General features: G+C 38.9%; 1 protein-coding gene across 1 annotated transcript; it reads right to left on the bottom strand.

Moving 5' to 3' along the window:
- Positions 1-1191: 1191 nt before the first annotated feature.
- On the bottom strand, positions 1192-24291 carry ric8a (RIC8 guanine nucleotide exchange factor A). The gene is made up of 14 exons (XM_084734845.1): positions 24115-24291; positions 17220-17267; positions 16103-16316; positions 14712-14866; positions 13810-13890; positions 12292-12391; positions 11811-11998; positions 9950-10044; positions 9697-9847; positions 7369-7464; positions 7128-7272; positions 6809-6953; positions 3997-4116; positions 1192-1738 (listed from the first exon to the last, which is right to left on the bottom strand). Exons 1-14 carry the CDS (start codon positions 24208-24210, stop codon positions 1597-1599), a joined length of 1776 nt encoding a protein of 591 aa, XP_084590971.1. The 5' UTR covers positions 24211-24291; the 3' UTR covers positions 1192-1596.

The raw sequence follows: 24291 nt of genomic DNA, 5'->3' as shown, positions 1-24291 counted from the left end.
GTGAGTAATAACAGATCCCATACAGCAAGTGATGTGTAAGAAATGAGCAAGAAATGACTGTGTGTGTGTGTGTGTGTGTGTGTGTGTGTGTGTGTGTGTGTGTGTGTGTGTGTGTGAATACTCAAGTATGAGTATTTATCTAGACAGAAGCCTGATTTAAAGGACCAGACTGATGCTTTGTTCATATTTGGCCACCTGCAGGCCACATCACTCAACCATATTCAGAATATTCTAAAACATATCCTAATTCTGTACCTTCCACACAGCCATTAGTTTCAAGTCATTCCATTCCAATATGGAGATTAAGTTTTAATTTAACAAATTTGTGGTTGGTTATGTGCTGATGGAACTGTTTTGTCTCTCTGTTGGTGCATATAACACTCTGATATCTGAGTTTCCCGCTCATCCAGAACCTTTTTCATAGTGAAATGACAATATTCGTACAATCTTTTATGCTTCAAAAGATTGAGCTGAGAGCAAATTTAGGATCTTGAGGGAACTGTCAGCCAATCCACAGGGAACATATCCTTGAAGTAGAATTAATAGTGTAATTTTTGGAGGTCAAAAGAAATCACCAATCATAAATCTATATTTTAAGAAAAAGTTAATGAGGGACATTGAAATTATTGTCAATGGTAGTTGGCCATTGTGTAGATGACCAGATGTTGCTCCTGAGTCCCCACACTGTATAAAGAAATAGTTAAGACAACTTACAGTTTCAAGGCACTGCAACAGATTTTTGATATTTGAGCCCAACTCAAATTCTTAAGTTTTGAAATAAACTTATTTTTTTTTCTTCTTTAGGTAAACTTGAATCTTTGAGTTTTAGAGGCAAAAAAGAAAAAAAAATGCTCATAGTGAGCCGTGAACCCCATTTTTCTTCTTTTTAATGAAAATATTAAAATATTAACATTTATTTTCACTTCAATGAATTCACTCAATATTTTTTAGAATACAATGTTTTTCAAGTTTCTGAAACTCAAGGCTTTAAGTTTATCTAAAGAGGAAAAGTAAATTATATCAATAAAACATCTGTCTGTTACCTTGAAATTTTGAGTTTTCTCAACTTTTCATTTTTAGAGTGCAAGACTTTCCTCCACCTTGTTCTTGCGCTTCTGCTGTGTAAGAAAGCTTTAACTGTCAGTCAAAAGATGGAGCTTCTTGGACATCTCTGCTTATTTGAAGTTTGTGAGTGACTTTTACTACAATCTCCATATCTATTACATTTACCTCTATAGTCTCTGCTGCCGTTATAGTGCTCCACAGCTCCCCTTTAGTGTTTTTTTTTTCATGATGTAATGGACCGAACTGAAACTGTCTGTGAGGAAGAAAACTTTGGAAAATGGTCACCAGTAAACCTCTGGTGATTTGTATCTGACAGGATAGCACATATAAAGCCAGCAGTTTGGTCTTTTAAGGTGACTCTGATGAACTCCATGCTGTGTTTTGACTGAAGAAAGCCCAACTCTCTGTACCTCGCCTCCCATCAGAGTAAGTAAACAGGAACAGGAACGTGAATGTCTGAAATTATGAGACAGAACTTCCACAGTTGTCACAGGAGTTGCAACTGTTTTTGTCATTATGTTTGTGTGTTTACTAAGCCTCATTTTCACTGTCTGAATTAGCTGGCTCTTCTGGTTGGAGCAGAGGATTGTGGGCCAGGTTACACATATCCTCTTGAGTCATCTCTCTCATCTTCCCGTCCATACCAAGCTGCATGGGCTGGATCACACTGGTCCTGCACAGAGAAATAGTTTCAACGTAACAATGTGTGCATTTATGAACACAAACTGAACAGTCTGAAACGCTTAGAGTGCAAAACTGTGGCATTATTCATTATTGATCAGAGTTCCATGGAAGGTCAATAGTCTCAGTCTCAGCCTCAGTCTTGTCTACTTATCCTGTATTATTTTCAGTTCTAACAAGAAGAGGTCAACTTTTTGATTAATAACTGGAATTATTTCCTCCAGTCGTAAGCCTCAAGGAAATCATGTGATCTATGTCACCCATCACCCCAGGCTATTTTGGTGTGTGCACATTAATGTGGACTTTATGCTGAAAAATTCAATTTTTTTGAAAAACATTGAAAGCTATTTTTCTTTTTCTTTTTTTTCTTTTTCACATGTACCTGTATTGGGTTGTCCATACATAATATATCCGCAGCGACACAGTCACCCATTTTTACATTTTTCTAAACCACATAAGGACAGAACACAAGCCGACCAACACAACAACAAAACAACAAACAAACTAAAACCATACATACATATGGAAGGAACACAAAGAAGTTCTAGAAATTTCAGTGTTTTGTGCATAATTGTGCAAGGGTGGATCTAGAGAGGTGGCATGAGGTTGCAGTTGCCACCCCTAAAAGATGCCTTACCACCCCAGCTGTCACCCCAGTTTTTGACAATTCTTGTTCAAAATATACATATGAAAAGTTGTGGCTGGATGGAAATTTACAAGACTGAAACTCTGAAGTGCTAGTGAATACAGCAAGAGATGATGCTCTAATGCGTATAGTTTAATGATCTGTCCTGGCCACATTCTATGCTGAGTGATGGGTTTATGTTCAATGGAAAAAATGTTTCAAGATTTGAAAATAAAAAAATTTAATTTAGGGTTTTTTTTTCAAGCAAATATTGATATTTGTGATTGTTTGTGATTAAATCTGCATATATGTTTTGCCACCCCTTACAGTCTCTCTGCCACCCTCTTACCACCCTATGAATATTTCTCTGGACCCACCCCTGATAAAAATTATTCCATTTACTCCGTATTTTTCAGAGCAACCCCATATACTCTACTTAATAATTTTCTCTAAGTACAGGAAGGACGATAAGTCTTTCAACCAAGAATTAGGAGGTGGAAATTTCTGATCCTGCGAGTGAAGTAAAATACACCTGTGGGTGACAACAGAAGCAAAAGCAGTGATAGTACTCTCCTTTGAAGTAAAACAGGTCAATTCTTCAGGAACATTGAAAACACAGGTTAAGCTCTACTGACGGCTTGTGAAAGTGTATCATAGAAAGAGGACCAGAAAGAAGTCAGGAAAAAGCTGTTTATCACCTTTTTTACTATCTTTTTATGTCTGCACATCCGTGACAGTCGTGACCACAGACATTATGTTTTCAGGTAACCCCATTCTTGTAAATGTGGATTCTCAAGAATGCTAAGTTCTTGAGAATAAGTTATAAAAAGTTGTTTTTATTAACACAAACATCCAACAAAGATGACCTGATTAGACTTTGGTGGACAAAGGTCAATGTAACCACACAAAACACATTTTTGGCCACAACTCAAGAATTCATATGCATACAGTTAAGAGGAGAGAGGACAGATGCTGGAATGGGTCATATAGTGGTTCACAAACTGGAGGGCTGCCCATCTGGGGGGTGTGGAGCCACTGCGGGGGAGGGGGGCACAGAAGACCAGGGGAGACGTAAAGAATGAAACAAAGTTGAATAAATATGATCTATGTAGGGGAATTAACAAAGAAGAGTTTGGTGATTCTATCCTGATATCTTTTATTTCACTAAAATTCAACGTTTGATTCCTTTTTTTCAGTTCAGTCACCAGTTATTGTTAATAAGTGATATAAACTGTGTGTGTGTGGTGGGGGGTGCAAATTTTTTTCAGCTACTAAAAGAAAAAGTTTATAAAAGGTTAGAAAAGGTCTTATATAGATTTTTTGAGGTTTGTCCAAAAATTGTGAATCACTGCAACCAAGAGAGATACTTGAGTAAACAGTCATAAATGTGCACAGAAAATTTTAGGCTAAGAGCTAAGTTTCATACAAGCTCCAGCCTTGTTGGTCATTCACACACACGCACACACACACACAAGCACAAAACCCATCATATGATCTTCTCCAGGCTGATGGCTGATGTAGTTAAAGAATTAAAAATACCAGAGGTGTGTACCATGGGGTCACTTTAAACTGACTAGTGCATGTGTCGTGTGTGCATGTGTGTGTTTGTGTGTCCTTTTATTAACCTTGACAGTTTGTCAAACATGGCAACCAGCTTCATGGCTTCATATTCTTTCTGCTCCTCTGTCATTCCCTCCATGGGATTGGGCTGCTCCTCCTCCACAACTCCTGTGATTGGGTTGATTCTGGAGAGAAAACAGAGGGAGAAATATCAGTACAGAAAAAGGAACATTTTTTAAATGAAGCCACAATTGATGGATACTTTTAATTCACATAATCAAGGTTAAAGATCTAAAGAACCTTGAGTTTCAAAGTTAATTCTTGCCTGTGGAAACAACACATGACTAAAACAATCCAAAAAGTCCATTCTGGAGCTTTCAATCATTTTGTGATCTTTATCAGGTCATGACTAAAATGTGAAACTCAAGCCAGTGTGGAAGAAAAGTCCTCATAATGAAGGGGAAAAAAAGAAATTGACATATGACTCTTGTGCAAACACCATCTGCTGATGAAGAACAAACAACAACAACAACAACAACAACAACATTCTAAGTCATCTGTATTATGTAGCCTGTTTCATTTCACGTGTCGTCTCTTCTGTCATCGCAGCTGTGTCAGCACTGAGCAGCTCAACATGTGACTGGAGAGGACGAGGACTATGTTTATCCTTTGGTAGTTCAGTCCACAAAGCTCAGTACAGAGGTCTGGTGTGCTGCCAGTGAGGTGGGGGGAGTCATTAAATCTCTTGTGGAGAAAATCCCAGGGCTTGTGCAGGAGGAGTAGCAGTATAAGAGATGGTTGGGCTGACTGGAGAATCAAACTCCTGGAAAGGGATTGAACTTTTATTTTCCAGAGTTGGCTAAGGTGAGAGGTTCTGGGCAAGTCCAGGATACGCACACTTCCCTGCCTTCATCCACTGGTATCAAACCAAGAGGATCTATTTTATGTGTCATTGAGAAGCAGTCAGTCTCTGGTTGAGGTTCTGGAGAGGAAGCTGCCTGGTACTGGCTACAAAAAACTCTTCCAATATGCAATAATATTAATGGATATATTCCTCTGAGTGCTCAGTGCTGGCAGAAAATGAGCCATGATTTGACTTGCTTCTTTATGTTGTTTTCCATGTGTTCCATCACAGGAATGCATTCATTGCAACAAGTCATAAACACAGCGGTTCATTAGTTATTAAGGCTGGCAAAGCAAATAAATACTTGTGAGTCCGTTAACGTCTCTCCGGCATTAAGAGAGACACTCTGAAGCTCGTTGTCAGCTTAGCTAATGTGAGTTTCTTTGTGGCCCACCAGCCCAGACTGCAACGTGAGGCCTGACTGAGCGCAGCAGGTGAGAGCAGGTGTAATCCCTTTGCAGCCAATCACAGCACACAAGTGCTTTAAAAAGACCAATACCCAACCAATACCATATTGGTTCAGATCACACAGTGTGTGGTTCAAATGTCTCAGAGTAGCTCAGAGATATGTACCTTATTATTATTTATCATATCACACATTTGCTTGATTTACAAGCAGCCTCTTTTGAACTGTAAAAAACACTCAGAAGATGTGCATCTGACCATCAGGCCTGACTAGAGTTAAATAGGGTTGTTCTTGTTGCTGTCAAGCTACAAGAAAGACCTGGTGAACCCAAACTGTTCTCAACTGTCCAAACAAACTTTTCCTGCATCCTCAGGGAGACTGAGTAGCGCTTTAATTGTGCCTGAAAAGTTGAGCCTGTCGAGGACCGATGCCAACACAGTTCTGTCCGTCCTGCCTGACCAACCTGAACCTGTCCCTCATTAGCATATTTCAGCTCAAACCCGATTACAGCACAACATTTTTCTTAACAAGCTTCCCTCTATGCACCAAACAGTAGGATTTTTCAGTGACGGGGACAATTTGTGGGGGGAACTGAAACTGGCAACAACTAAACTGAGGAGAAAATGACAATAAATAAAGACTGAGAACACAAGATCTGACTGGCACGTGTCTAAAGCCTCCATTGCAGAGGCAGCCTCTTCGAGTTGAGCCCAAAAGGTCATAGGTGCCTGCCATGGAGGCAACCTGAAGAAGTAGAAGTCTTTTCAGGCTTGGCTGACCCAGGGGACTCCTGAAGCAAGCCAGAAGGACTGCGGCTTTGCCGACCATGAAAGATGGAAGAAGTTTGGGAAGGCCATGAAGAAGGACATATGGTTGGCCTCAAAGAGGTTCTTGTAAACATGCAAAACATCAGACAACTCAGGAAGGCTGTTGTTGTTATTTATTCCTGCAAGGTTACTGAAGGGGTCATGGGATTTTGTTTTGCAGATCTGGAAAAATTGTCCTTCCAGGTATCTTACTGAGGTGTACTAGAGAAGGATGAAGTGATGCTCTCAGCACAACATGGTGGTGTAGAGGGAGAAGAACCTGTCTGGGTTTACATTCAAATCAATTATGTTCCAACCCTTACCTATGATCATGAGCATTGCTTAGTGATGAGAAGAATAAGATTTTAGATACAAGTGGCCAAAATGTGTTTCAGGGTGTCAGGGTTCACCCTTAGAGAGAAGGTAAGGAGCTCAGAGTATGACTGCTGCTCTTTCATGTTAAAAAGAGTCTGTTGTTTCAGGTATGTTCAGTTACGAGGAGAGCCTGAAGCAGACCCAGACCATGCTGAAGAGATTATATATCCCCTCTGGTCTGGTAATACCTTGGGATACTGGAGGATATCTGAGCTACCTGCTGCCACTGTGAACCACATGATGATCACTGGTTAAATGAAAGACACATAAATACACTCATGTATCTGTTAAGTTCATTAGTTAGAGCTACACAATATTGTTTTTAAAAAAGACTGCAGTGACATAAGACATGAGTTAAGGTGACACAGTGTTGTGATGGCACTGACTGGGCTTTGGCCTCTCTGTACTCCTCTGTCTCAGAGTCCTCATCTTCAGAGTAGATCCCAGAGTCTCTGCCCCCCCTGAGCAGTCCTCTGGCAGCCAACAGACCTGCAGCATTGCCGTATCCGGTGTACTTAATGAACCTGGAAACTGGACAGAGAACATATTATTGTTAAAAAAAAGCAGTATTTTAATTCAGTGTCAGCAAAACCTAGCAAGGTGAGGTGAGTAGATAATGACTGAATTTTTATTTTTGGGTGAATTATCACTTTAAAGTCAAAAATCAACATGAATTAAACCAGATAGTTCTTGTTTACCACTCACCACTTTCTTTGCAAAGAACAAAGAGGAACTCAGCAGCGCAGTCTTTGACGTCAGTGTCAATGTGTGTCATAAGACGCACTAGTTTGTTCCTCAGAGCATTGCCCACCTCTGGCCTGTTCTTCACATCACGCAGTGGAGGCAGCACCTAAATACACACACACAAATAAGCCATAAGAACACCAACAGTACCCATAATTCATCTCCGGATCATGGATACTCCTTGCCCCAGCCCTGTACTGACCTTTGACCTGAGGAACTTCCTGGTCTCTCTGTGGATGCGGGCACTCTCAGTCAGGAGGTTCAGTGATGGGAGAAGAGTCTCCTTCAGCTTATGTCCCTGAGAGACACACAAGAAAACGTTCATCAGTTCATGATAAATACATCATTAGTCAATTAATCAGTTTGAGTCATTTTTAAAGAAAAAAGTCCAACTTCTCAGATGTGAATATTTTCTTTACTCCTCTCTGACAGTAAATTGAATATCTTTGAGTTGTGGACAAAACAAAAAACACTGGTCAATATTTTCTGACATTCTATGGATTAAACAAATGGTTGATTCATGGAAAAGTCATTGCCAGATTGAGTTGAAATGATGTGACTGTGACAGGATTAATTAATTGATTTTCATTATTTTCTAACATTTTTATGGACTAAACAACTAATTGAGTAGTGGAAAAATTCTTCCAAGATCAATATTTGTCATAATTTTTCACCAACAACTGATGGATCACTTATAAGGGACAGATTGATCAGCAATAAATGATTTGCAGCCCTGATCTTGATACATGTTATTACAAATATATACACATGTTAAATACTTTATAAATGAGAAATAAATGTATTTAGTCTGAGTTAACAGGACATCTCATTGGTTTTATTTCCTCTTATCAGGAAAATGATAAAGAACATTTTAGACTACTGAATTATAAGAATATAATACATTGTATATATATTATACTTATGCCAGGAGAGGAACATGGACTCATTTTATGTTTTTTTCCAGTTGTTTTTTATGTTTGAAAACTGGTCACCATTCACTTCCATTGTTTTGAGATTTTCATTCAGGAAAATGCACAAAATTTGCAATCCTAGTTTGGAAAGATGACTGTACCATCAGCGTTTAAGTAACTAATACTCTGAGTAGTTTTTGTGATGAACACTTTGTACTTTTACTTGTGTATTGTTCTAACACCAGTACGTTTACTTGTAATTGAGTATTATTTTAGAATTGTAGCAGTACTTGTACTTGAGTATAGATTTTCAGCACTCTCCACTCATATTTTACTGTAATTGATTTGCAAAAAAGAGTCAAAACAAAGTTAACAATATATTTGATTTAAAAAAAATCATCTCCCATAGATATTGCAATAATATTGTTACTCTAAATTGTTTTGGCCTTCATAAGCACATAGTGAAAGTCAAACATTGTGACATCCCTGATACAAACATGAAGAATACTGAATGGTGAATATGCTGCATTCCTATTGATTAAACTAGCAAATAGTAAATAAAGTAGTTAAAATAAAATCAACCTGAGACATTGACAGCTGTAAAATGCAACACTAAAATGAAACATCTTATTGCACAATAACTAATGTTACTTTTACTACTTTAAGTACATTTTGCTGATAATAGCATCTTTCACATTTTGAATTCAGGACTCCTTGAAATGAAGTAATTTCACTGTGTGGTATTAGTACTTTTACCTGAGTAAAGGATCTGATCCACCACTGCCTGTTACATTGCTACTGTCAGAACCACATGCATTCAACACTTAACATACAGCTCCACCTAGTGACAAAGATTATGCTCAGGAGTGAAAATACACTCTGTGTTCAGTGTTTCATTTTACCACATAGAAAATAAGTTATTCATTTTAACCAAACAAGCAGGTACCCAGTATTATTCTAGCAGCCTTGTTTCATGTAATTCAGTTTATGATTCATGCCTGTTCACTTATTATAGTAATAATTCACTGTAGTCTGTATTGCACTTAAAATTTTATTTATTGCATCTGCAGATAGAAATTAGCATCTTACGGATCTTATGGATGTGTATGTGAGTGTGTGTGTGGAGAGACAGAAAGAAGAGAGAGGAGGAGAGAGAAACAAAACATATTTATTCATTAATAACAAAATTAATGGGGAATAGGAAGAGTAGTGACAATAAATTAAATTATTATCTATGCTATAAAATTAAATTAATGAAAATAAATGATTAAGAATTAAAAGAAAAAAAAGATAAAGACATCATTGCCAGTCAGGGGGAGCAGCACGTCCACCCTGGCTGCTGGCAGCAAGACATGACTGGGGCCCTGTCAGGCATCCCAAGAGTGGGACAACTGGGTCGGGTTGGAAATAGTTTTTATGTTTTACTTATTATCATTTTGACTGATGCTGTTTCATCTTTGGGACACCCGCAGACTCCTATGGGATGGAGCTGGCCCATAGTGATTTCAATCTTGCTAAATCTGGTGCAGCATTTTTTCATTACTTGTAAATGATCAACGTCATTGCACACTGTCCTTTTATAAATCAAATAAACTAAACTAAACATAGTATTGTCTTACCCGGTCAAGTCTTTTCTCCATGAATTCCAGCAGCATGTTGACAGCGTTCATGTTGACTCCCATGTACTCGATGGAGCCCTGTTGAACTTTGGGCATCAACAGAACATCCAGACAGGGCAGAGGGAGGTTCCCCAGCAGGTTAACAGTATGGCTGAGAAAAACAAGGGGGGAGAGAGTTAGGAGGATAGTGTCAGAGGAAGAAAAGTAACTGTATAAATCAAGTAATCAGTGAGTGAAGTGTGTGTTGTCCTACCTGTGGAACTCCTCAGTCCGCTCCTCTCCATCTGCATGGCTCAGTAGACAGTGTCTCAGTATGGCTCCCAAATGTCTGTACTCTGCTGCCTCCTCCTGCACACACACATTATACACATACTCTTCACAGGCTCCACAGAGAACCCTCGTCACTATACACACACATCTTTAATAGATATTTTGTACTGACTGACTCATTTCCAGGTGTTTTTTTGATATTGAACAACACAAAGAAACGTTCTTGAGGGACAGCATAAACATTTCTGGCATGATGAGCACAACAGGATCATGATACTGATGGATTCCATAGACTGTCTCTAATTTAGAAAACAAGAATGGAACATAACTGATTACAAGTACTTCTGTTACTGTAACTTAGTGGTTGTTTTATTTCATCTATCAGTACATCAGTCAGATGCTTTGGACGAGACTAAATTATATCAAGAAACTGCAGCGGTATGAAGATTGACTGATTACCATAAAATCAGGTAAAAAAAAATATTCAAGGTTTCCAAAGGATGAGTTCTTGCTCAAGGTTTTCACTTATCCAGTGACATGTCTCAAAATTTAGCTGATGGACAGTCATGTCACCCTCAAGATGAATTGTAATAACTTTGGTGAATCTCTGACTTTTCCCGTAGTGCAGGGGGCTGCAAGCTTTACTATCAGAAGAGCCATTTTTGTCAAAAAAGAAATAAAAAACAAAAAACTCCAGAGCCACAACTATGAAATTCTCTAATTTGCTCAGCAAAGTTTCTTTTTTTTGGATCTGGTCTCCATGGGTACCACTATGAAGACTCAACAATAGCCAGCAGCAAAATTTAGGAATAGCACATTTTAGTTAAGAAACTATTCAAACATTATTGTTTCAATTTCAGTGTACAGACTACACTTTTTACAATGGAACTATGTGTTATACCCCGGAAACCGAAGATATCTTTTTAACATTCCTGCTCACATCTGGAGCATATCTGAAGGTTTGCTTTATACACAGTATACTGAGCCTAACCTGACATGTGGCTGTGTAGATACATCTAATGTTGCACACACATCAAATAACAAATCATAACAAATACTGAAATATTTGGCTAAAACATGACCAAATCTGTGGCACATCGCCACTCTTCGTCAATGAAGCATGTGTGTGGCATTCAAATTACGGCATCAGTCATTTCAGAAAAATATCTTAACTCCATATTCTGATAGAGTCAAAGTGGTCCCAATCCAGGGATAAGATATGTTCTAGATTTGACATCTTACAATGTAATGATTGGAGAGTATCCAACATGGATTTCATCATATATGGGTCATAGTTTGAAATATCTGGACAAAACCATCTCTGGATTGTGGGGTATTTTCCACAGTCACTTTAAGCCTACAACTATTTCTAATTTTAATTAAATTAGAATTAATGAATCAATCAATCAATCAATCAATCAATCAATCAATCATTATTCATCCATATAAAATTGTTCGCAGACCCTTGTACTAGTGGCATCATTGTTGCAATTGGTCCAATACTTTGGTTTAAGATGTTAGCATACTAGCATGTTAAACTCAGATGATGAACTTGATCCATGTTAGCATTTAGCTCAAAGCACTACTAGCCTAAAGACAGGTGAGGGAGAGACATCACATAAATGATGATGTCTGTAAACTACATCCCATGTGCGTTATCTGCAGCAGGAAATATGAGAGAAGATATCATCCCTCCAGTTAGCAAAGTGAAAAAAAATGCATAGCCCTTGTTAAGCTGATGAACTATTGTACATTATATTACTGGTAGAATAGTGTATTGGTAACACCACTACTAACCTAAAATTTAAAAAATGCCCCAAACCATGTGTAATTTTCTCTAGTACCTCATCAACCTTGCGTCTGGTTGTGTCAAATGTGATGTTGAAGAGTATTTTCAGTATTTCCATGGCTAGTTCTGTCTGCTGCCGGCTCAGTGGGGGCAGTTCTTCAGGTGGGATGTCCTCTAACCCTGCCCTGGCCGTCTCCAGTGTATCTGGCCAACACAGACCCAGTGTAGCGTCCAACTGGTTGCCTAGAACAAACATGGGACAGAAAGTTATCAACCTGCTCTTTAACTTAATACATTTGTACTATCACCATGACTGCAACCCCAGACATGGACAGATGCTTGCAGATGACACCACCATCATCAGATGGATTTTAAACAAAGATGAGACCCTGGTAAAGTGAGCTCAGAAATGACTATTTCTTAAGGAAACGTAAGAAGGCAAAATTCCCATGTAGAGTAATAGAAAGCATCCTGACTGGAAACATCACAATCTGGCAAGGGATATGCACAGTCCAGGTCAGAAGTTAAACAGTTACCTAGCAGACTGACACCATGAAGCTCCTGAGCCAGCTGAGCCCTGACGTCCACTCTGGTGGCAGTCAACAGGAACGTGAGACGCAAATCAAAGAAACGCACCTGGACAGAGAGGAAACACACAGAGACTTAATCACTCTCTATCTGCTTTTTTCTCTTCAGAGTAGATCAAACCTTGAGCTTGAACCTGAAAGCCCGACATGCCAAGTTGCCTAAAAAATGTAAATTACACCATGTTTTTAGCCTGAATCTTCACTGTAGATCCTTAGCTTGGAGCCATGTTCATGTGCACATTCACACTGTCTGAACTGGGTGTGTGTGGTGTGACGGTGTGCAAACGGCACACACACCCAGTTCAGACAGTGTCGGACTGTGGCTCCAAGCTAAGGATCTTCAGTGAGGATTCAGGCTAAAAACATGGTGTAAATGACATCTTCCAAGTCAGCTTGACTTGTTGGGGCTTTAGGAGACTTGGATTACACCAGATGAGCAGTATGGAGGCATTTTATGTTTTTTTTTCACTTTGAAAACTGCAATCAGCATGAGGGTTCAACTGAACTGCGAACTATCCTTTTTAACTTACTTCAGAAACTCTCAAGCCTGTTGAAAATGTTCCCAACAGTTTCCACCTTTGTTCTTGACAACAACCAAAGCACTTAAGTTTCTTACGCGCTATGTTATGGCAAGCTAAGACTGACTTTTAGCATGAGACAGGACATGTTGGCTTATTGAATATTTAAGTCAAACTAAAATCTTGCCCTCATCTCCCTAATACATCCAGGATGGTGAATAATACAAGACAGGGTGAACACAGATAAACATTAATACTGCTGTTAATTCATAAGCACATTCATGGACAATTTGGTAGGTTTTGAACCAGCTGAGAGGAAACCAAGGAGTGTTAGTGAGAAAACATGCAAAGTAACACAGAAACCATCAACACACCATCATTTATGATTCTTCCTGCTTTGAGGCTACAATGTCATCTCACATTCACATAGATGATTATATTATTAATTTGACCCCCACATTAAAGATCCATCCAACAGATTTCCATACTAGAGCTGAAAAGTTAAAAAAACTGAGCCCGAAAAGGCCCAAGCCCAAAAAATTCTGTCTGAACCCGACCCAAACCCATCCCTCATTTCAGCCCGAGCTGGATTACCCCAACATTTTTCATAACAAGCTTTTCTCCATGTACCAAACAGTTGGAGTTGGCAGTGACAGGGACAATACAAGGGGAGATCTGAATAGGCAACAACAAAATTGGGGAAGAAAATTAAAATACCACTACTACTAAAGATAACAATAACAATAACAATAACAACAAGAACAACAACAATATTAATAATAATAATAATAATAATAATAATAATAATAATAATAATAATAATAATAATAATAATAATACAGCCCAAACTGACATAAGCCCGTGAAATATATGAGAAATAGGCCCGACCCAACCCCACCCTGTTGGGTCCCACTGGGTCTGGGCACAGATCTCAAGCTCTAATCCATACCTCATGGTTCCAGGTGGGATCATGACACTGCTTCAGCCTCTCTGCCACACCCTTTATCAGCTGCAGATCTGCTGCTACCACCTGCCATCCATCCATCCATCCATCCATCCATCCATCCATCCATCCATCCATCCATCCATCCATCAATCCATCCATCCATCCAATATATTAATATGAATTAGCACAAAAACATTAAATGTTATAGTTTGAGGAATTCCTATAAGATGATTTGCAATATTAGAGGGAATTATAATTTTTACATTAGTCTCATTTTCATTGAAAAACACATTAGAAGTCTGATTTTTGCAGAGATCTACACCAGACGATGTAGAAGTGCAATGATTTGTTGATTAATTGATTAGCTGTCAGCTATTAAATTACTTGCCAACTATTTTGCTGATCGATTAATCAGTTTGAATCTTTCTTTCTTTCTTTCTTTTTTTTTTGTAAAGTAAACTCCAAACTCCAAATTGTTTTTGCTTTCTTTACTCCTCTCTGACAGTAAACTGAATGTGTTTAAGTTGTGGACAAAACAAGACATTTGAGGACGTCATCTTGGACTTTGGGAAACACTGATCAATATTTTCTGATATTTTATGGACCAAACAACTAATCAATTAATCATAAAAATGATTGACAGATTAATTGATAATGAAAATAATTATTAGTTGCAGCCCTACAATGATGTTTTCTTAAGTCTGTAGAATCTGATGTACAGGACAGCAAGTCTCTGCAGCACCACTATCATTTTACAAATGCAAATTAGGTTATTATCAAATATTGCACCTCCTGCAAGCTGAAAATTGCAGTGGACCATATTAAGATTTTAATAAAATTTTGATTAATTGTTCAGCTCTACTGTAAATGTGCACACAGTATGAAGACACATACAGCACACTGACCTGTCCTGTCTCGTTGTGTAGCAGAATGTTACAGATGGACTTGAGACCCTCAACAATGACTTCCTGGTCAGGGTTTTCTGAAGGGGGGGAGGCCTCCTTCACCACCTCACTGGATACCTCTGCATCCTCTCCCCCCTCTCCTCCGTCACCTTCCACTAGGAAGAGACAGAATGGCAAAGTCAGCCTATATTTAGAAAGCTTTTAGGTTAAAAGGCTCATATGCAGGCTGGAGGACACTGTTAAACTGAGATGTTACTGCACCAGTTCTTCTACCTCTGTTTCATTTCTTTAGATGTTTTGTTTAATAATTCCAGAGCAGATTTGTTCCTTGCTGTTATGCACCTAAATCACACTTTGAGTCTTGTCCTGTGTCATACTTTCTACATAGCAAAGAACTCATATGGGGGAACTGTTCTCAACTAATATGCAGTTTTCAAATACTCCTGCACAATGGTACGGAATACAGAGGGGTCTTGGGGGGTCTGAGACCATTTAATTGACACTTGAGTCCCCCTGAAAGCTTTAAAAGCTAAATTTGGGGTGTTCCTTGCATTTGTCACTAAAATGTCTTTTAAAAGCTTACTATGTCTAGTATTCATTATTCAAATTGCAAAACATACACATACAGAAAGATATAGCTGTGGTGTTTCCTCTTATATTGACACTGAATACATGGTTGTCTCTTATAAGGCCTTCTTCCATGAGTTGAACTGTTGCAAATGTTCCGCTATCCAAATATTGTGTATTTTAAAAAACAAACGTTCTCCTTAAGCAGAACACTTGCAACATGTTTTTGGCATCAATGTGCAATAACTCCATAATAACCTTTTGGCATATTGTAAATCAAGTGGTCTGAGAGGAAACTAGACTTCTACACCTCCTCCGCCACTGAATCAGGATTTCACCATATGAAAGGTCATAGTAGGACATGGAGAAAATTTTTATAAAGGCCCATCTCTCTGAAAATGGCCTGTGATTGGTCAAAGTCTCCAACTATTTGCTAGATTTTCTACGGCCCGAAAACAGAGCCAAGAGGAAGGGTCCAGTTTTCTCTCAGACCACTTGAATTACATTAGGCTGAAAGGTTATTATGGAATTTTAGCCAAATGACACCAAAAGCAAACTGCATTCCCCACATTTAAAATTAGTACCTATGCAGTAAAGACCAAGGAATAGAATTACAGAAACAAAACTGTTACAAATGGACAATAGACAAACAGCAGAGAAAAGCTGAAAAGTCTTGTTTTGTAGTTTTGTCTATCATTTGATCAGTAATCCAAAGTAATCCTTCACATCTAGGAATGTTGCTGATACTAACAACAGAAACAACTAAACAGGAAATCTTGGATTGTCATAAAACCAAGAGAAACCTGGGAGTTTGCAGGGATTACCTTGGCTCTCCAGCGGCTGGTTGTCGGCAGGCGTGGCAGCACCGGCCGTGGCGATGCCGGCATACCGGGCAAGAGTGGACATGGCAGAGGAGCTGATGAAGGGACCCAGGCAATCTTTGTCTCTGGTCAGGATTCGAACCGTTTCTAGACAGGCCAGCTGGCAGGACGGCTGCAATTCCCTGTTCAGGAAACTGAGCACCAACTCCCCCAGATGCTGCGTCACACAACAGAAACATCAGGGCTTTAGGAGACTTGGATTGAGGCATTTTATGTTTATTTTCTGTTGTTTATTTTTACATTTGAAAACTGGTCACCATTCACTTCCGTTGTTTAGGAGATTCTACAACATTGTTTTCTTGTGAAACTCCAGCAAAGTTTTGTGGACTAAAAAACTAAACCCGAACTTCAATCGGCATGGAGTAAATAATGACAAAATTTTCATTTATGGGTGAACTATCCTTTTAATACATGGGATGACTGTACCTACAGGCTTATTATCATATACAATAATAACAAGGTCACAGTGTAGGTTGATTGAAGGCTACTCTAAATAGTAAATTTAACCACATACTATTGCTACTGTACAACCAAAATCTATAAGAAAATGAAAAGCAGTTTCAAACATTTGCAGTACATAATACATAACCTGACAACTCCCACTAATGATCATGAACTGTACATTATGTTTAGTTTGTTTTAATTTTGCAGAAGAGAAAGCAATGAGAATCACTTATTAACTACAACAGTTATTATTCCATGATGATTAATTTATTGGCATAAACATACCTTATATGAAATCAAACATAATGCATGATTTTTCTCCTCTGTTGCAGAAGCAGTGTACAATCTAAAGAAAGCTGGATTGAAGATGCTTCCTCTCTTGCCCTTTTACCTATTTTATGCATCTGACAAGGTGAAGACGCTCTTTGAGAGGAGAGAAGAGGACTCAAGGCAAAATTTTAACGTTTTCAAGTCACTTCAGGTCTTCTGGATGATGTAGTGTGGTGATGCTGGCAACCTTAACCCTGAACTTAATTACCATTATTTTTTTTCCTCAACCACCATTTTCAGGAGGAAATGTCTGGGGGATGTGTTTGGATGGAAATGTTGGGAATACCTCTCTGTCCTGCTCCTCTTCCTTGCTGAATGTAAAGCACTGGCTCATCTGAAGAAGAAAAAGCAGGAGGCACAGAGAAAGGTGTGAGAAAAGAGGAAGAAGACAGTAAGGATGGGGAAGAGAGGGAAAGTCAGGAAAAGAGAAGAGAAAACAGTCTATTTGGAAGGTGAGACAATAAAGAAAAAGAACATTTGAAATAGAAAAAGAGGTTATCATAAACAAGTGATCCAGAAAGTGGAAAAGTTGTTTGTTACAAGCAGGAAAGTGACACCATTCATCAAATGTGTAAAATGATCCTTGTTAACACAGATCACAACCTGACAAGCGTTTTGTGGCTTTTGTGGAGTAAGAAGCAACATGATGTCTGTGCAGTGCCACAAAACCTCTAATGGAGGATGTGGGGTTAATGGCTGGCTGTACACAATGTCTGATCTGTACATTTGACACTGCAATTCAATCCCACTTTCAGCAACAACAACACATTAGTTGCCTTTAACCATGTCCACCATGTTTCCCAATGCATTTCTACTGGAATAGTTGCATGAGGATATTGAAGAGTTACTGAAACTGCACTGTTCTACAGACATTAGAGCAGTTTTAAAGCTGTTATTTTGTTTTGTTTGTTTGTTTGTTTGTTTTGGTCACTTGAACACATATTTCTAAAAAATAAAAGAACATATAACCACGTTATTAAGTTTTAGCAAACAGCAAACAGTTTCCAGCAGAAACAGAACAAAACTAGAATTACCACCATGTGGATGTATGCTGGCGTCAACCAGACAAGCTTCAGTTTATATCCATGTCTGTCCTGACTTGTACATAGAATTTAGTAAAGGTATTAAAGGTATAGTTGACCCAAAAATGAAAATTCAGTCATTATCTACTCACCCTCATGCTGAAGGTCAGGTTTAGTTTTTTAGTCCACAAAACACTGCTGGAGTTTCACAAGAAAACAGCACTGTAGAATCTCCCAAACAATGGAAGAGAATGGTGACCAGTTTTCAAATGTAAAAAAATAAACAGACACAACACACAAAAACATAAAATGCCTCTATACTGCTCATCTAATGTAATCCAAGTCTCCTTAAGTCCCAATAAGTCAAGTTGACAAAAAAAAAATATTTACACCATGTTTTTAGCCTGAATCTTCACTGTAGATCTTTAGTTTGGAGCCACGTTCATATGCACACTGTCTGAACTGGGTGTGTGTGGGGTGACGGTGAGCACACAGCATGTCAGGACTTTAGGAGACTTGGATTACACCAGACGAGCAGTATGGAGGCATTTTATGCATTTTTCCTCAGTTGCTTTTTCTGTTTGAAAACTGGTCACCATTCACTTCCACTGTTTCCACATTTTGCAACACTGTTTTCCTGTGAAACTCCAGCAGTGTTTTGCAGACTAACAAAATAAAACTGACCTTAAATCGGCATGAGGATGAGTAGATAATGACTGAATTTTCATTTTTCGGTGAACTATCCTTTCATGTGTATTTCTGGCACAATGGAAGTTATCACTATATTAACATGTGTGATTACAATGAGTAAGATTTTGGTGGCCAAGGTAAAATGTCACAGTGACCTCACTTAACACGTTTTTAGACATAACTCAAAAATTCATACACTAATCACAACAAAATTAAACACAAATGTCTGGTAGAATATTAGCAGCGCAGGAGATCAACTATTTAGATGTGATTAAATTACAAAATGAATGTATTTGTAATACATTAAAATTACTGATAAAATATGTAATGAAATTACAGTTGGGGTAGCACAGTGGTGCAGTGGTTAGCACTGCCGCCTGAGTTCGAATCCCCCAGGGGCAGGGTCTTTCTGTGTGGAGTTTGCATGTTCTCCTCGTGTCTGTGTGGGTTCTCTCCAGGTTCTCCGGCTTCGTCCCACAGTCCAAAGTCATGCATGCTAGGTTAATTGGTAACTCTAAATTGCCTGTAGGTGTGAATGTGAGTATGAGTGGTTGTCTGTCTCTATGTGTCAGCCCTGTGATGAACTGGCCTGGTGAAGACTCTGCTGAGTGACTTCTGCTGGTTAACATATGATTTCTTGAGCTATGGTAAAAAAAATTACAGCAATACATTGAGATATTTATGAAAATGGGATGGACAGACAGAGACCAAACCCAAAACCTGATGTCTCTAGCCACATCTGTTGCCTGAGGCATAATGAGCCTGTAGATCTATTTGTGTTCACCTGTCCAATATTCACTCCCTTTTAGCTCTGGTTTGGTCTCAACCAACTCTTTAGCTGCTAAATGTTCTGTTGTGTTCACCAGCTAGTTTCTAACTCTGTCTGTCTGCTATTTGGTGCTGGACAGGTAATGTACAGTTGGTTTATTAAAGCCACTTCACTGAAAACAAGGCTGATGACAGCATAACTGAAGGACTGAAAACCAAAACAATGAGCTAAAAGAAGCTAAAAAGCTCTGTAGAGCAGAGGAGAACTGCAGAGTTACAGATAATTCTCATTTGATCTATTGTTAGTCTCACTCACTGGATGCACACTGCAGATCTAAGTCTGATATTGGTCACTTGTTTCAAGCGCCATTGCAGCATCCGCTATCTGTTTTCGAAGTATTAAGGAAACAAGAACAACCTCTGAGCTGTGACCTACACGCTGAAAATGGTAAATTGGTACCTGGGACATTAACAGTACAAATGTAAACAAGCTAACAGCTGTTACCTTTTATTTTGCAGTGATGTAGTCTGCAAATTTTCCACCAAAACAAGTTCCCCCTTGACATTATTTTGCAGCAGCACTGTTGCTGCATCCTGGGATTAGCGCCACCAAAAACATTTGTGATTGGTTTAAAGACATGCAAACAAGTCAGGACATTTTTTTCCCTTATAGCAGAATGTGCATGCATGGAGCCAGACCAGTGCTGAGTGCTGTGGAGGTCTAACTATGTGAGACTCATCTACTGTTGAATTAAAGGATAATACCCTCCAAGTTGTACATTTCATGATAGTAATGGCTGGTGCTTGGGGCTAAGACTGCTGGGGCTAGACTTTGCCTCCACAGACTCCATTGCCATCATATATCATGTATCATTTGTAGGGTTGTGTCCCTCTTACATCATGGGCGTATACCAACAAAATGCCCAGAGTTTTAAAAACCTGAAAAGACTTGAAACCAGCAATTTACTAATTGCTGTAAATCTCAACAATAGAGGATGCTGCTACATTCTGCTGCACAGAACAATTCAAACCGTCCAGCCAGGATAACACCTTTCTCTCTACACAGGCTGCCCCTCTCTCTCCCCCTCACACACAAACACACACACACACACACACACACACACACCTCTAGCTCACCTGTGAGTGACCTCTCCACATCTCTTTATCTCCTCTGCAGCTGTCCATCATGCAGGCTACCAGTTTCACCACAACTAACATTCATTTAAAAGCCCTCTGTTTCCTCCTGTGACTAAGCAGACTCACAGAAAGGTCACATTTTAAAAACCACATTAGCTTGGTTCTCACTGACAAGTTATTTATTCTTTGGTGGATATACAAATAACTGTAGCATGTTCTTCAGCTAATCTCATCGCTGCTGTCATTACCTACAGTCAAATACTGCTGTGTTAAATCAGTCAGAGGTGTCCAGTTATACTGTCCAGCAGAGGTGCGAATAAGTCACTGTTTTGCAAGTCACAAGTAAGCCTCAAGTCTTTGCACTCAAGTACCAAGACAAGTTCAAAGCTCCAGGTCCTAAACATCAAGTCCTAAACAGGCCTTCATTTGCCACTCTATTTACAACTTCAAAAATTCAATGAAGTTGGAGGTTGTTGTGTCTGTCTTTAATTTTTGATGTTTTGCATACTGCAATTAATTTTTTGTTGACCTCCACATAGTTTTTGTACATGAATGAAATGATCTTTGGTATCATTTTTCCAACTGAGGCTCAGTAAGGTAACGTCAGTTCTTTGTGGTTCTCTCCTGCAACTTGACTGGATGCTGTCAGATTGTTTCAAGCAAAGTGGATCTGGGGACGTTAAATCTGACTTGCTGAGAATGAATAGTGTTAATGTTAGTTGATTCAGGAAATGAAGGAAAATGAATTGATGAGTGGATTCACACAGCCAGTCTTTGGGTTTGGGGAAAGGTACCATATATTTTCAAGTCAAAAGTCTCAGGTGAGTCTTTGAGTGACTTGAATCACAAGTCTTTTTTGACTTTGACAAATTTAAAACCATTAGATTCAATCATCGATAGTCCAAGTCATGTGAAGTCAAATCCACATCTCAGCCTTTGCTGTCCAGTTACTAAAAGTTCATCAACACCTTCCAGTGGACTTTTAGTGACAGTGGTATAAACAGAGTAAATTCAGGCCAAGTGCATTCACTCTGTGTATTTTATGTGCACCTTCTGATGCTCAGACTGATTCTTAGCAGTAAAAATGATTCTGACAAATTTATGCCATTACATCCTTGTATAGAAAATGTAATACACAGCAGGCTGAATACACCAGAGCAGGCTGACAGCAGAGGAAAAAAGTGCATACTGTGGTAGGTGGACAACAGAGAGCGTGCAGATTATACAGCAGAGTCTCCTGCAACACTAAGCTCCTCATCTCTGAGAGCTCTGTAGCAGAGCTGGATTTGACAGGGCTGTAGGAGACTCTATTTGTGTATCACAGAATCTAATCCTATTGCCTTTGAGATCAACTCCCACACAGCTAACGTCTCTGGCTCTGGCGTGCAGCAGTGCTCACCTGGGGCTGGTAGACAGCATGTCACAGAGCTCAAGTGGAAAGTTAGACAAATGAGGCACAGATTCTTTGAACCCAGTGGCTCAGCGTGGCACAGATTGCAGTCAAGCGCACCCTGCAGTGCATCAGGGCCAAATGCTCTTTTGGTATTTTTGTGGCCAGGCTCACCCAGCACACCTGTGGCGCACTTGGATACAGGCTGGGATCAGAAAGAGTACATTATGAGGTTGCGACAGTCATAGCCAATCACATCCACCGCTGTCATCCCCTTTAAACATCATGGCACACTGCCAGTTTGTGAATCTTGAGAATCTTGAGAAACTTATTGTCGTCTGGGACATGCAGGAGTTTCACATATTTATACGGCAGCTCAAATATACTGACTCTCTTTAATATGAATTTGTGTTATTGGGATTGAACATCACTGTTTTCTGTGCGTAATACTGCACAAAATGATCCATACAGCACTTAAATACCACCAAAGAGCCACAAATAAAAACATGTAACCTAATATACAATGAGTTGTTAGTTTATTAGACACACCTGTATGGTCAGGTAGACTACTTTTAATATTTTGTCCCATTCATGTGGATATAAATGTGGAAGGTCAAAATACTATATTGCTAATAAAAATGACTTTCTGTGAAACCACTGTGTTTTCAGTATTTGGTTGTCAGCCCCCTCCAGGAAGTTGCAATGTTGCAATTGCAACAATTCACACAAATTCAAACAATCCCTGTGAATTCTGAGCAGACTTGCAATTTTGTCCAAACTCTGCAACTTCTCCACAAATTTGACATCATACATCTATGTCTCAAAGAACCCAGTCAATGTTTTGTTTTATTATTCACTAGTTTTTTTGTGTTATATATTTTTTATTTTGGCACAGGTACTGAAAAGTGAAAAGAGTTTTTATGCTTGTGCACTTTTTTGGTGGTTTGATTTAGAACACTCAGAATAGTGTGCAGTTTTGTTTCCTTTGGCTCTGATTGTAATGAATTATATGTATAAAAAAACTGCAACAAAAAGCTTAAAAGAATTGCAACATGCATCACAATTTTATAGAAAAACTGCAGAGCTGTGAAATCAGACATTTTAGGCCGCAACAATCCCAAAAACAGCCTGCAAAATCCTGGAGAGACTGGGCTATGTTTTCACACTTTGCCCCATTTTGTCCAAATGCTGTGCATGTGTTGTCCAATTGGTGAAGAGGTTTTCTTGATTTGCTCGTGTTTTATCCATTTGCTTGTGTTGACCTGGAAAGGCCATCGTATAAAGACACAAAATTTCGCTCAGGACACCAACAAAAACCCCCAACATTTAATTTGTTCAAACAAATATTGAACAATACACTACAACTGGAACAACGCACTTTAAAAAATTAAGAGGGAAATCTTCCTGACAACATGGATCTCCATGTTGGATCATCCACCTAACCTGCTTAGATGTGCTCTGACTCTATGAAGAAATGAGCCATTTCCACTGACCATACTGAAATTTTTAGTATCATTATTCTTATTTATTTATAAATTTAGATTATTTCATTCTTATTTATTTTGTCTCATTAGTTTGTTTTGTTTTGTATTTTTCCCCCATTTGTCATTACTCTTATCATTTTATTTTGTCTCAACTTGTTCAGGTTTGTTTGTTAAATGCTGACAATACATAAATAAATAATTCTCTCAGATAAATCCAGAACTGAAAGGGGGTGGACATAAACACAACTCTAATGCTGCTCTGTCTCTGTAATAACATCACATGTCAATGTTGTGTTTAGAGCTTGTTCTGCTGCCCCAAAGTCACCCAAAAAAATCAGCTTTAAAAATCTTCAGTGTTGTGTAAATAATCAGGTGGATAAATGCACGTGACTGTGTCACTTCTGACTGTCACAATGATTATTAAGCCAACAAACGCTTGTTATCGAAGGTGATGCATAAAGACTATTCTTTCTAGTGCTGTTAAAAATATTGTGGATTAGAAAAATCTACAATGTGGCAACCAGCCATGGTCTCCTCTTTAACAGATAATACAAGCATCATGAGATTGACAGGGTGTTCAAAGCTGACAGAAGCTATGCTACAGCTGTAGGCTACAACAGACAATATATACAGAGCAGAAGTGTTGATGATAAAGTTGAGAGTGCGGCCCGTGCTAATGCTGATGTTTACCTCCTTGTTGTATCTCTGTAGAGCCGTCAGAGCAGTGTCTTGCTCTCCCGTCTCCATTTGCTCTATGATGCCATTTAAATCCATGTTCATCGTCATTGAGCAGCTGCAGCTTCCTCCTGAATGCACCGTCAGAGTACGACTCCCTCTATATATATGTGTGTGTGAATGTGTGTGTGT

Source organism: Lutjanus erythropterus, chromosome 13 (genome assembly GCF_056507025.1).
Source record: "Lutjanus erythropterus isolate fLutEry1 chromosome 13, fLutEry1.hap2, whole genome shotgun sequence".
Lineage (NCBI taxonomy): Eukaryota > Metazoa > Chordata > Actinopteri > Lutjaniformes > Lutjanidae > Lutjanus > Lutjanus erythropterus.
The sequence above is the reverse complement of the archived record's forward strand: the minus strand, read 5'-3'. Positions and strand labels throughout refer to the sequence as shown.

Excerpts from the sequence above, each read along its gene's own strand:
- ric8a (XM_084734845.1), bottom strand. The coding sequence starts at position 24,210 with ATGACGATGAACATGGATTTAAATGGCATCATAGAGCAAATGGAGACG. Across the intron at positions 14,867-16,102 it reads CCAGCCGCTGGAGAGCCAAG|TGGAAGGTGACGGAGGAGAG; the intron begins GTAATCCCTGCA and ends GTCTCTTCCTAG. Across the intron at positions 11,999-12,291 it reads TCATGGTGTCAGTCTGCTAG|GCAACCAGTTGGACGCTACA; the intron begins GTAACTGTTTAA and ends TGTTTGTTCTAG.